Below are 15059 nucleotides of genomic sequence, written 5' to 3' on the forward strand. Positions count from 1 at the left end.
CGGGACCAGCCGCACAGTCCATGACTGCAGTGCCATAGACCGCTCGGCTAATCCCGCGCGGCTGTCCGATCTCATGCCGATGGGAGACATGAGATGCGCCCGCAGCCGACAGCTCCGTAATTTATGGGAAATGAACTTTATGTGCATAGGTATCTGGTGTCACCGACCTTCCCAAACCTACCGAGAATTTGTCGGATCGACACCTTCACCAAAGCTGCTGCACTGCGTTCCAAAGATGGACCAACATCCTATTAAGAAAGTGGTAACAAGGTTTCGGACTCATCAGTGTACTTCTCATCGGTCGAATATTGTGTGACAGAACCAAGAAAGATGAAGAAGACAAGCACATAAGAACAACGACATTAAGCCGGCCGCTAGTGGCCGAGCGGTTCTAGGCGCTTCAGTCTGGAACCGCGTGACCGCTACGGTCGCAGGTTCGAATCCTGCCTCGAGCATGGATGTGTGTAATGTTCTTACGTTTGTTAGGTTTAAGTAGTTCTAAGTTATAGGGGACTGATGACCTCAGATGTTAAGTCCCATAGTGCTCAGAGCCAATGATAATAAAAGCAGCAGCAGCCAATGCCTCAGTGCAATTTCTAACGTGTAACACCGATCCAGCGAAGAACATTGCAACAGGAACGATGTAGTTACTGATATAGCTCAACATATCCTCGAAGTATTCTGCACTTACGTTGGGTATAAAAACCTCTAAATGCAAATACCTTTGATTCTAAGTGATTGTGCTACATGAAAGTTAATTGGAAGAATGGAGATGGTGTCTGCGCTCACGCCCTTCTATAAGTAAGAACTGAAAGTGTAGTGGACCAAGTGACGTGGTCAATCTTTGCAACACTGAATGTCTCACAAGCCACAGAGAATACGGTATTTAAATTTGGCGCGATGACATAGTGGGCAAGTCTGTGGATTTGCACTCAGTAGCAGCTGAGTTCAAATCCCCATCCGACCACTCAGATTTAAGGTCTACGTACTTTCCTAAATTGCTGAAGTGAATACAATACAAACAATTATGACCGATTTCGCACGCTACACTTGTCCAATCGGACTTGGTCTCCGTCTGTAACAGCACCGTCATCGACAGGGTGATCTACGTGCAACAAGGACGGAGAATGAAGTCGGTGGTAGTTTCGTTGAGGGAATCCACGCTGCGCGATAAAGTTACGGAGATGTTCAATAAAACTCCAGTGACAGTTGCTACAAGAAAGCCGTAGTAGATCTCAGAGACGGTATGTTGAAATTGGGAAGAGTACACTCTGAAAAGAGTTGGGAGACATATTGCTTCCTCCCACATGCGACTCGCGGAAAGACCACACAGAAGAAATCAGAGAAACTAGTGCTCATTCTGAGTTTTGTCGACAGTGAATGCAATTAGGATGGGAGGCAGGAGAAGAGGGAGGGAGTAAGGGAGAAATATTGCACACAAAATGGACCCTCCGCCACATACCACAGGCTGGTTTGTAGAGTACAGCTGTAGATGTATATTTTTCCCTCGCTCAGTACCGAACGTGAAGAATACTCAGTATTGTAGAACACCCAGTACAATGTCGTTTATTGAAACTAAACTACACTTCTCGAACAATCACTATATACACACAATGAAAACAACATGTAGACGACCATTCATCAAGAGCGTCAGTGAGGTCCGTCAGAGCTGGTCCTAGCTCGGCAAGCAACTGGCTGTACGGTTTTTTTTTCTTTATTGTATTTCAATTCCCCATCGGGGCGGGCTGGCAGCAGCATATGCGCTGCTCTTCAGCCGAAAGACATAGAACAAACAATAGAAGACATTTAAAAATAACAAGGGTGAGAATATGGTGAACATAGATATAAAAAAGGGGAACATAATGGAAGGCAATAGACAAAAAAACGGGGTGACTGTAAAATGAAGATAAAAAACTGTTTAAAAGTAGCACACACAAAAAGCCACACACTGCGACAATTAAAATAACACAAGGCACAGTATGACTGGAGCATAAAAGGTATCGACGGATGGCGTAGCACATAAAAAACACTGACGGCGAACCTCAAAGCAGCACACAATTAAAATTACACCTCTTGACGCACAGGAGAAACAGCACTAAACACAACACTGATGTGGCACACTGACGATGATCAAAACGGAGGATCTGCCAGGCGCAAGGAGATGAGGGAGACCGGAAGAAGGGAGGGAGGGGAAGCTGTACTGTTGCTGCGCTGGCATTATAAAGCCAGCGGAGGGCGGCGGAGTATTCCAACTTTTCCTGTATCTGTGAGGCGACCTCTGCAGAAAAAGGTTCGCATTAGTCTCTAGCAAGTTCTGTTTGTTTTGAAAAATTGTTTTCTTCTTGGTTGCACCTGCAAGTGCTTGTTTATGTTATATGGTACACAGGGGTGTCTTGAGTGTAGTCTGCCACGCAGGGGCCGTCTGTGGCAGACGTTACAGAACGTAACAGGACAGAAAATCAGTACTAGTTTTACGATCTCACCTCCACCATGCACTCAGCTACGAATATTTATGTAGAAGAATATTTCGAACAACGAAGCCTAGCCAAGGCAACGCCGAGGAGGAGCTTGTAAATCTTTTTACGCAGTAATTAGCTTCTGCAGTCGCTCGGGTGCGGTAGCGAAGGCCTAGGAGGCTGCAGCCTAGGACGACTGGCCGCGGACGCTCGCTTTAATTCCGAGTCCGGCCGCTAATTGCGAGGAAGTGGTCCGCATCCTGGCCGGGCGTCTCTGCGCGCTCTCTTTTGTTCGAGCTCACTTCAAAGCCCAACAAGTTTCATTAAGCGACATTAATTTCCGCGGGGAAATATTCTGCGCCGCAAAAAGGCATTCCCGTTATTAAGCGCGCCGCGGGCCGAGTTACCCGCGAGTGCTGGCCGGTCCCCGCTGGCGCCGAGCACCTGCCGCCGTGTCGGGGCAGCTGCCTTCTGTCATTAAAGCGAAAGCATACGCGCCTGCACTCGCAAGACGGCCTGTGAGCGAGCGATACCGTACAAGGGTAGGCCACGTATTCGGACGACAGAAATGAAAGAGCCACCTCACTTCGCGAAGACCAAAGCTCGACAACAAGTTAACGTTTCATTAAAACATAGATAGTCCAGTCTTTCTGAGAACCTTACCTCTGAACGAGCACCTGACCAAACTTATATTCATGAAATAAATTTAAACTGTCTAGTTTCTAAAACGACAAAAGATAAATAATATTTAGCTACTGTTCAAATGCAGCTCGCTTGCTTTTGACCCGAGAAATAGGGAGTTAATGAGAAAAGTTGGCACCGTTTATTTCTAACCGTGTTATAACTTTTTCCGGCAGCATATACAAGTTGCGACAATACAGTAATGAGACCCATGTGAAAAAAATGTTGCTTACCGTTTTAGTCAAGTGTAGTGTTGTCTGCTTCAAAGCAGTTCCCTTCTGATTGCATACACTTTTTCCAGCGCTTCTGCCATTGATGGTAACATTTCAGGAACTCATCTTCTGCAATATCCCCCAAGACCCTCGTCACAGCTTTTTGGACATCTTGTGTTGTTTGAAAATGGTGTCCCTTGACCGCCGTTTTGAGCCTTGGAAATCGAAAAAAGTCGCATGGAGCGATATCTGGTGAATAAGGTGGATGTGGTAGTACTGAAATTTGTTTTGAGGTTAAAAATTGCTGTACTGACAGAGCAGTATGGGATGGTGCATTATCGTGATGCAGAATCCAATTATCAGCAATGTTGGCACGGACACGAAGAACTCTTTTACGAAGTCTTTCTAAAATGTCTTTGTGGTAATATTGGTTAACTGTTTGTCCAAGAGGCACCCACTCTTTATGAACAATTCCCTTGGAATCAAAGAAGCACACAAGCATGCATTTCACTTTTGACTTTGAAATGCGAGCTTTTTTTGGTCTGGGTGATCCCTTTGAGCACCATTGCGAACTTTGGCGTTTTGTATCTGGATCTTACTGAAAAAAAAACAACTTTCATCACCAGTGATAACACGGCTCGACAATTCTGGATTGATTTCCGTTTTTCTCTAACAGATCGGCTGCCTCATTTTTCCGTGTCTCTCGCTGTTGTGGTGTGAGATTTTTGGGGACCATCCTTGCACAAATCTTTCTCATACCAAGATCTTCGGTTATTAGTAGACGAACCGTTTCTCGATTGATGTTCTGTTCTTCTGCAATCATTTTCATGGATAATTTTCGATCAGACCGTTAGAGTTGACGCACCCTGGCCAAGTTGACATCCGTCCGTGAGGTTGATGGTCGTCCACTGCGGTCTTCATCTTCAACATTCGTTCTGCCTTCGCTAAACATTTTATGCCAACGAAAAACTTGAGCTCTTCACATAACCTACTCTCCGAAAGTCTTCTGAAGCTTACCGTAAGTTGTCGCCTCGTTTTCACCCAATTTAACCCATAAAGATATGGCATACCGTTGCGGGATGTTATGCGGTTCCATTTCCGTGACGAGAGACACAAACACATGTTAACCTATTACAGCACAACTCACGACTGAGCAACCGGCCGGGGTGGCTGAGTTGTTCTAGGCGCTACTGTTTGGAACCGCGCGACCGCTACGGTCGCAGGCTCGAATCCTGCCTCGGGCGTGGATGTGTGTGATGTCCTTAGGTTAGTTAGGTTTAAGTAGTTCTAAGTTCTAGGGGACTGACGACCTCAGAAGTTAAGTCCCATAGTGCTCAGAGCCATTTGAACCATTTTGAACGACTGTGCAGTTGCGTCGATGTGCCACTTGGACTAGAGGCAGCCTATAGACCAAGGTCAAAGATATTATGCCTACGCAAGCCTGCAGGGTTGCCACATCTTGCAAATAAAATCAGTCTCATTACTTTGTCACACCTCTTATACATACATATATATTTCCGCAAAAAATTAATGCTCCTGGAAAGCCGACTTCGATTTTGTCGTTTTTGATTTGGTAACGGCATAAGCTATCTCCGCCAACCATGAGCGTGGTGGCATAGTTACCAGAGCGCTATCTGTGTCTACCCTTTAATGGGGAATGCTTACAGCCAGAGGGTGCAAACGTGTGAACCAAGCAGGCAACCATGTCACGAAGACGAGGCACTCATGCTTCCTACAGCCGACTGAGCGAGCCTGAAAGAGGTCAAATTATAGCCTTCCGAGTGGCTGAACGGCCCTTTCGGACGATTGCTACACAAGCTGGACACGCTGCCTGAGCCGCGCAGCGAGGCTGGTATCAGTGGTCACGTGAACATTCTCACACACGTAGACGAGCTTCTGGACGCCCACGCAGCACATGCGCCCGCCTGGATCGTCATATTGTATGGGCAGCAGTGGCGGATTGCACAGCTATTTCGCCAAAGGGTCGCTTGGAAGATGGAATGGCGCGCCGTGGTCTTGAGGTATAAAAACAGAATCTTCTTGCATCCAAGAGATGGTCGTTTGCACCTACGACGTAGACCTGGTGAGCACTGTCTCGAACAGGCAATTGGTTGCCTTGAAGTGCCTTAACGAGTGTAACGTTAGTGAAAGAATTTATCATCTCATGACTGGAGAAAGAGTATGGTTTATTCTTCTTCCGAGGTAGCCATGTTGGGCGATCACCACTATTTACCAGGATCAAATGTTTGAAATATTTCACTTAACTGCTTTCATTAGTTGTGCTTATATTTTCTTTAAGTTATTGATTTCGAATATAAGTAAATCCATCCTGAGACGTCCTTATGACTGTCCAAATCATTCGCTTCATGCCCTAAATTGATAATATAATGATAATATGAACGTGATGCATACAGACGGCTGCGTTTCATATCGAAACACACATTAATAATAATGATTATGTTATCAAAGCAACAGTTCTTTGTGAGCATTGCGTAGTTTGGAGAAGGTTCACAAAAATAAATTAAGCAACCCCAAATTAGGAATACGATCAGGCGCGCTACCCCAACACAAACTGCTTTCAATTGTGATAGTGTTTTAGACACAGACGTTTATTCCAGATCCATTTCATGAATGTATTGGATCAGATTCCACTGTCTTGGTGAGTAACGTGGCTGCACCCAATTGTAGTGATCCTGGACAATGTCCTTAGATACTCGTAAATCCTAGCTGCGTGCAACGGGCGACTCTGGTCACTATCTGGCATGTAAAATGTAGTAATGTATGGCAGTAATGGTGGATCTGGAAAAGTATTCTGAATGAGTGTCATAACTGCATGAAGAACGTACTTACACTTATTTTCAATGCGGTACCGGTCACAGGGGAATGATACTGTAAAAATGAAGGAAAGATGATTACAGTTTAATGTGCTGTCGACGACGATGTCATTAGAGATAGACCACAAGCTTCGATTGGGGACACAAGGAGAAGGAAATCGGCAGTGGCCTTTTCAAGGAAACATTCCCTGTATTTGCCTTAAGTGGCTTAGTTGAAATCAGGTAAAATATAAATCTTGATCTTATTGCGAAATGTGTTATGCGAAGCTGTTTAGCGACGAGCAAGACCACTGTCGACTTTTAGGCGCGATAGAAAGTGTATCGCTCCTCTTGTTTCATGTAGTGTACATGTAATTCCTTGTAGCGCACGAGATAAAGGACCATCCAGAAAGTATCGTCTCATTGAATTTTACACAAGCTGTTCGCCTTTAAGAAATGCTACAGTAAGAACCAATTACAATCGTTTAGAAAGACAGGATGTGTGGAACGAAATGAGCGTGATTTTTTAGTAGGTAGTTCTAGTTTTGCAAACAGTGCATCACAAACTTTTGGGATAATTCCTCACATCGTACTCTTTGTAATTTTAAAAATATACTGTAAACTTGAATCACAGGTCGTAAGAAATCAGTGTCAGAGAAAGTCCTCCTCTTAGCTTCTCACGCCTTTCCTTCTTATTTTCCTTTTTCTTCTTCGCTGACTAGGGTTTCGCCTGTTTGTCGGCCACATTCCATTGATGTAGTGGACCAGCTGTTGTCCCATCTCTTTGGTGATCGTCTTAGCGTCGATTCCCTTGCAGTCATCCATATTACAAATTTTAACTAATCTTGTGGGCTACGCCCTTTCCACATGATCCTCCCAATTCCTTTTTCTTGTCTTCGCCCATTCATTTATATCTTGTATCTCACGTTGATCCGTTATCGATACATTTGTTCTCTTGTTCCACATGAATACTCATTGGATCTGTCTTAGTCGTTCATTTCCACTGCCATTAACTTTTCTTTCATCTTTTCCGTTTCCGCTGCATATGTCATAACACGATGCATCATTGTTTTATACATATTTTTATTTTCTCCTCAGTTGTCATAAATTTGCTTCTCAGTACGTATTTTTCAAGCATCTGGCATCCTCATTGCGTTTGTCATTTTGTTTTTCACTTCCGTGGTTAAATCTTTCTAGCTGGTGATCGCAGTCGCTAGATAATTTAAGCTCATCAGTTTTTTAATTTAGAAAACATCTTCTTGTAATTTACATCTTAGAGGTGTTTTTGATATTACCACATTGATTGATTTTTAAATGAGATTTCCAGGCTATATTGGTAAGCTGTTTTATTGAACATTTATAAATCATCCTCATTATTCGCAATCAGTACAGAATCATCAGCGTTACATAATACCTACCAGTACAATTCTCGTTTTATGTAATGCTTCCTTTCTTAGACACCTGTGGTGTGGTCTATTATTGTGTTGAACGGGAGTGCACTTAGTGAATCTCCTTGTCTAACTCCTTTATCTATTGCAAATCCATGTGTGAATTCTTCGTGTGTTTAAATTCTCGTTTTATTACTTGTGTGTATACATTATCCTGACGATTAAGATTTCAATCACATGCTTCTTTTTTATCCTATCAGAGGCTTGTCACAAGTCAACAGAATACAGGCAGGCTCGGTTATTAAACTCTATGGATTTCTTCGTGCCCATCTTTTCGATTTTCGGGCCGCTCAATGGAACAAGAAAATCCATATTTTCTCCAGTCTTACGGGTGAAGTTCTTGATGGTATCTTCGATGAGTCCCGCTGCCATTTTCCTCCTAAGCTGGTTCTCACGTTGGCATCGCCGATGGAATAAATCCTTACTCCACCAGTCACGAACCCATTTCGTTTTGTGTTTCAATTGCAGCATCGTCGTAATGGCGATCGCATTTGCAGCAGCCAGAAGCACGACAGAGAGCGCCCACATGGTTGTCTCGCCCGAAATGACTTGTGACCATTTTCACTCTGTATAGGTGAAAGGGCGAAACAGCTGTCTCGCGAAGCAGTCTCACGTGTGTGTTTCGTGAGACAAGTATCGCGTGGTGTAAACTCTCCTTCAGAACGTAGCAAGTAGGCAGTTGCACTTAATTTTGTGATGACTCAAAATGATCAGATGATCGAAACATTTAATAAATGGAGAATTATTGCCCGCCCGGTTGGCCTCGGTTGGTGGTCCTCGGTGCGAATCCGCCCGGCGGATTTGTGTCGAGGTCCGGTGAGCCGGCCAGTTTGTGGATGGTTTTTAGGCAGTTTTCCATCTGCCTCGGCAAATTCGGGCTGGTTCCCCTTATTCCGCCTCAGCTACACTATGTGGGCAATTGCTGCGCAAATAAGTTCTCCATGTACGCGTACACCACCATTATTCTACCACGCAAACATAGGGGTTACACTCGTCTGGTGTGAGACGTTCCCTGGGGGGTCCACCGGGGGCGGAACCGCACAATAACCCTGGGTTTGGTGGGGGCGGCGGAGGGGAGAAGTGCACTGCGGTAGTCGTCGTGGGGTTGCGGATCACTGTGGCGGGGACGGAGGCTCTCCGTCGCTTCTAGGTCCCCGGTTAACATGACATAACATAACATAAATAGAGAATCAGTTTGTCTACAGCTCAAGGCTTGACCTTGTCCAAGTGATCAAACAATCTGACCCATATAAACAGGCGGCAACCAGTCGCATGTACGGTGAGCTGTGTGTACAGCGGGGCGTGCGCCGGTGCTGTTGCAGAGTGCGACCGCGTGTTCGTGAGCCGGCCGCCGCACGGCCCCCAGAACGGCACGTTCTCGGCGCCCGTCCTGGACAACTCGGCGGGCCACGCCCGCCAGTGCGTCTACACGTTCGTGGCCGGCCCGCGGCAGCGCGTCGAGCTCGTCTTCACGTCGTTCCGGCTGCGAGGCGTCCCGCCAGAGTGAGTACACCAGGCTCCGCCCCTCCTCCTCTCTGCATCGCCGTCTGGGTGCACCAGCATCCGGCAGCTATGTGCGCAGGCAGCAAGGCCGCAGTTACTCTTCTTCGCTAGTCCAGTGCCTACAGGCACGGTGAGGATGCCGAGAGCGGATGACACCAACTGGCTCTCATCCAAGAGAGACGGTGCAACGAAAGAGTATTCTACGGAGTGAAGGAAAAATAATTCATCGGTAGAAGTCTGTTGCACTGCTACAGGTGTCTACGTATCCCAATCTATCCCATACGATGTTTCTACAAACGCTCTTCAAACTACGGAGATGAAAACATTTTTTCAGATATTCCTGTAGGTTTTCTGCATGCATTCCTTCACGACAATATGATCAACACCTCCCGAACACCTCTATTATGACAATCGAAGTGAAGAAAAATAACATCCTGGAAACGTCTATGCAGAAAGCCATATGTCGGTCCATTTATTTGATAAACCTTGCTTGTAAATGACAACCTCATTTCGATATGTACAGTGCGCTAAAGAATTACAGGATCATTTTTTCGAAACGCCGTAATTGCTTTACATTCCACTAGGTAAGTTTGAAATTTGACTCAAATGTGCCTACAACCTTCCTCTGTAATTATGCAAAACCGTAGAGTTCTACGACGACGCCCTCGAGCTCGATGACGCTTCTTACAGCAAGGTGCCAACACATACGAAAAAGAGACCAAAGCTCAGAAGTTCATGTGACGTACAAAATGGGTTAATGATGTCACATTGGCACCAAAATTCAACCCAATGCCACCGTGGAGGTGTCACGCGATGGAAAGGTCGTCACAGTCCCTTTTACCCACATTTCATTCCTCCTCATAGCCGCGAAACCGCCGGTGAAATCACGCGCCTTTCTTATGAGTGCCTGAGGAAAACATTTCAGTATTAGTTGAAAACAGTCTTGGTTGCAATTTTAGTTTTTTTTTTCAAAAATTATTTATCAACTAAGCGTTTCTTCTTATTTAGGCATCTTCAGGCAGGTCTTAATTTGGTAATTCTTAGGACAATCCTTTAGACAGTGTAGCTAAAGGGCATCGTCGAGTACATCAGGCCAACATCGCATTCGTTAACCTCAGTTAATACTTTCTAGATGGACGTGAGTGACTCCAAGACCTGCATAAAATATTTCAGTCACGCCGCCCCTCAGAACAGACACGAAAAGGCCTTGGGATTGGCATAAATGCTGTCAATAAAATCACCCTTCTTGTTGCGCGTCGTTGATTCCCACACACTTCACGTTTGAAAAAGAGAGTCCGCAGTGCGATGAGGGTAAAACGACAGCCGCGAAAACCTTTGGTGTTGTTGACAGCTCCTGGGTTATTTGACCCTCCTCGACGGACATCACGGGGCTGCAACACCACTGAACGTGATATAACTCCTTTAGAGTGCAGTGCGACAGCAATTTGTGCTCTGGAGTACAGGATGAAACCATTAGGGAGCGTTCAAAACCATTCGGAGAAATTTGGGCGTGATCTGAAGCTGCAACGGGCCTTAATGCTTTTCCAGTGCTCCTGTTTCAAGCCCTCCTGTGGCGTGATCATGGAAGTGTGCGACATTGATATATACGCGAATGAAAAGGTGAAGGATCCCTCTAAGAGCCCCCAATTTGGCAAAACCCTCGGTGGCCCCAACCCACACTTGTTAAGTACTTTAGAAATGTTCCTTCACAGAGAAAATCTGTGAAATACTCCTAGGCGCCTGTAGATATGCAACTGGCGTCTGAAATGTGTCAAGTGGTTGCCTTCTGAAGGCGCCTTGGGCTACTTTGCAAGTTTCTTCGTAAACGTACATTTCTAGAATTCTCAATAATTATAGGCAGGTACCACCGAGTGTTTTGCCAAACTGGGTAGCCTTAGAGAAACCCGTTTTAACGATGCATGTGTCAGTGTCTCACCCCTCCAAGATCAACGCCACACGACAGCGTGAAATAGGAGCACTCAAAAAGCATAAGAACCCTTTGTTGCTTCGGATCACGTTCAAATTTCTTCGAACGGTTTTGAACGGTTACTACGGGTTCAACCAGTACACAAGAGCCAATACTGTGGTCGCCCTGCACTCCAAACGAGTGCGATCGCATTAAATGGGGATGCAGCCCCACAGTGTCCATTAGAGAAGAGCTGGAACGTCCGAAGCTGTCACCGGCGTCAAAGGTTTTCAAGAGCGTCATCCTGTTGCTCACTGCATTGCGAAATATGGTTTTCGACCATGAAATGTGTGAGATTCAACGTCCCAAGGAAAAGGGTGATTTCATGGATGCCCTTTATGTCTACCCCTAAGGCCTTTCCGTTCCGATTCTGAGTCGCGATATGTCTGAAATATTTTCCTCGTCCATCCATAAGAAAACTGGGTGATTTCAACGCTAAGCGTTGCGGCTCTGACTTCCATCACAGAGGCGTCAAAAGAAGGGATGAAATGCGGTTGAGAGGACTGTGATGCCCATCGTGTCACTTGTCCATTGTGGCACTGGGCAAAATTTGGTGATCTTTGGTACCAATAAGACATCAACAGCCAATTTTACAACTCACATGAACTTATGAACTTTTCCACACGTGTTTATACCTTGCTCTTTTCAGCGTCGTCGGACAGGATGATTTCGCAGGACGTCACGTTTTTGCAGCTTAACAGAGGAAGGTTATTGGCAACTTTGTGCCAAATTTCAAAGTTATGCGTCGGAATGGGAGACAACTACGGAATTTCGAAAAAGTTATCCCTTGATTCTGTTGCGGTATGTAGTTATTCCAGAATTCTTCTCTATTACCCTAGCATTCCTCCCCCTTTTTACGATGTTTCCAGAGCTGCTTTTGTAGGCGGCAATTGTCGCCTACTGCACTCCAAATTAGCTGCCATGTTTGCTCTACTGTACGTTGTCGTAATAACAGCCACTATGGAAATCACAGCTATGCCCCAAAGCAGAATTTCGCCCAAACATCTTCTTCGATCCACTATCCCAGTGGCTGATCGCCAGTGTTGTCCAACAGTGAAGTTGACCATACAAACATCTCCGTACACTTGTCTATTAAAACCTTTATGTTTTGCTGTCGTTTAATGACAGAGATATTTACTGAAATTACCAGACGCACAAAAATTAATCGTCTTACTTTTCTTATTCTGTACGACATGATGCACACAAATTCTGCAAAGTTTTGTTCTTTCTTTTTTACTGTAGATGGAACCTAAATCTAAGAAGTAGTAGTCAACCTACTATCTTCCAGGATGATCTCTGACTCTCAGCACCTTAAATGAATGTACATTTTTCAACGACAAATTTAGTTTTCACTTTACGAAGCTTCTCTACGATCGTCTTCACATTTCAGATTTTGACATCTATTTTCACTATAATACATCCACATAAAACGTTTCAGAAGTTCATTCTCCCAGTGCCATTCTTAATTTCCACGGCACATACAGAACATTTTTTAGTGCGACGTTTCATTACAGACTTGACAGATCACCTATCGAAGACCACATCTCTAGGCAGATACAAGCTTTTTTTGTAATGATCTCTGAGATTTTCTTGGAGTTGATATACTTAGCACCGAAATATTGTCTTAGAGCCATGTCTTGTTCTCGATAAACTTCCCTATAAAATCGATGGAACTGGAAAAGAGAAAGATTTACCATAGTAGTTATTAAAAAGAATCCTCTGAAACCAAGTGTGCTACAGTTACTTACCTTTAGTTGATGAAAATGAGTTCATGAAGAGCGTTTAACAGGAAACTTATGTAAAACAGTAATCTGACTGCGGACAACGGATCGGTATTCCAGAATGAGTTGGATTATTGTCAGGAAACAATTTCATCATTGCCGACTGAACAGGTAGGTTCCACAGGAATAGAAATTCCTGCGTGAGACTATGAGGCACTGTTCGCCATTTTTAGAAGCTGTAGAGGGTTAGAATGATCTATATGGCGTTAAAATGAATGAAAATACAGAACGACGAAACTGAGAGAAAATGGACAAAGTCGATACGCAGGCAGAGAAACATTACAAAATTAAAGTGATGTCCATAATAAGTAGTAATACTTCAGGTGCACTAGATGTTAATCCTCAACATAAATCTTCGACATTCGCCATTAATCGCAACACTTGTGACGCTATTCCTACAACGCTTCTACATTCAAAAATATACCAGAATGAAAATGTGGTATTTTCAGAGGGTAACGATTTCATTTCTCAGTTGCAGTTCGTGTTAAGGAAGATCGTGAAATAACTCTAGCCGTAGGGGCCAAAATGGAACATTGCAGATATTCTGGAACATAAAGTTTTGTAATGCTGAAAGCTAAATCAAAAAGTTTCGTGGCTGTAAAACTTTTTCGAGCTATTATTTATAAAGGATTATTTGAGGAAGAACATATGCTTTATACGTATGAATCTGTGTGAGAAGCAACGAATTTTATTGGCTAACTTCCTAGAGTAAAAATATTTTCAGGTTTTATTTTATGCGTTATGGTTGCTTCGTAATAGAGAGATAAAGCCACTTCTCTAGAAATTTGTGCCTTGGGATAATGAGGACTATAGTTACAAAATGGTTTTAAAAATTTATTCGACATTGTCGTTATTTGCGGTGTTTTTCATTTATGCAAATCTCACAAAAATATGCTACTGCGTTAGTCAAAAATTCAGCTTTGGTCATAATATACGTCCATCCTAAATAAGGATTTTATAAGTAGTTTAGTGCACCATAAACTTCGTAAATACTATATATTTTCGTCTTGCAGCAAATATAAAGTCTACATTTAGATCAGTTGTCATGTGATAAATAACTTCAGACGGTCACTCAAAACACAGTGTCATTTATATAAAAGTGGTCCATGCAGTAAGTAGGACGGCTGTATGTACATTGAGTATTGACGTGTTTCACAAACGTCAAGCAGGACAACTTGGAAGATTTGCAGAAACGTATCGAAAGATGAATTTGCAGAAAAGTTGAGTAATAACAATGAGGAGACAAAACTAGTTTTATAAATAACAAGGCAAGTTAAAGAAAAATACATTTAATGAATAACAAAACATACTTAAATATTTCTTAATCAGAATGATAAATATTTGGAAAAATCGACCTTACTGTAGTATGTAGTAACTTATACTTGTAAAACCTATTTTAATAATAATTTTAGCGGTTGTTCCATTTTTCACACCCATAAATGTTATAAAGTATTGTCTGTATCTTTTATTACAGGTAGTATTAATAAAATCAATAACACTGAGTATTAAAGTAGCTATCAGCAACTTGGAGAGTGAAAAATTATAATACAATAATACAGTCCACGCACGATATAAATAATAGTCATCTACACTCTTCCTCTCACGTCAGCTATTACTATCAAAAGTATTTCTTCCTATATGCCCAATATAGGTCTACTTGCATCCTTAATATTCTAGTACATGCATGCTTATCGATGTTTGTTACAAGTTGGAGTTTCCTTTCTATGTGTTTCCTCAGTTGACTTTTTTTTCGAGTTTTCGTTTGTATTGTGTAATACTAACTTATTTTCTTGAGATGAAGGTGTGCAGCTAGTCTGTCTAACCAACTGTGTGTACTAACTGTAATAGTGTTGTTGCTAGTGTGGTAAAGTGAACTTGTTTGGCTTGGTACTGATCTTGTCTTCTGCACACCAGCACAGACACTGCTGTGGCTGTGTGGCGGGGCGTGCTGTGTGCTCTAGGCCTGCCGGCCGCACGGGCAGCGGGTCGCGCCACACCAGCGCCAGCCTCGTCAACCAACCGCTGGCGGCCCGTGCCGAGCGCTCTGCCCAACCGCGAACCACACCTCAGTCTGCTGTGCCAGCGCCTGCCTATCCGATACGGAAAATTACCTGACTGTAAAAGACAATAACTCAGTCGTATACAGAATTTTTCTTAATCAAAGTGTAGCGCCATTGTTCCTGGCCACCTAACAAACTG

The 15059-nt window shown here is 43.7% G+C and overlaps 1 protein-coding gene across 1 annotated transcript in view; it reads left to right on the forward strand.

The window, feature by feature from the left end:
• LOC126161882 (cubilin) overlaps positions 1-15059 on the forward strand; it is a 1256608-nt gene that overhangs the window by 951541 nt on the left and 290008 nt on the right. Inside the window, exon 4 of the mRNA XM_049918020.1 lies at positions 8933-9113. Coding sequence (XP_049773977.1) covers positions 8933-9113 — 181 coding nt within the window. The remainder of the gene's footprint in view (positions 1-8932; positions 9114-15059) is intronic.

Source organism: Schistocerca cancellata, chromosome 2 (genome assembly GCF_023864275.1).
Source record: "Schistocerca cancellata isolate TAMUIC-IGC-003103 chromosome 2, iqSchCanc2.1, whole genome shotgun sequence".
NCBI lineage: Eukaryota > Metazoa > Arthropoda > Insecta > Orthoptera > Acrididae > Schistocerca > Schistocerca cancellata.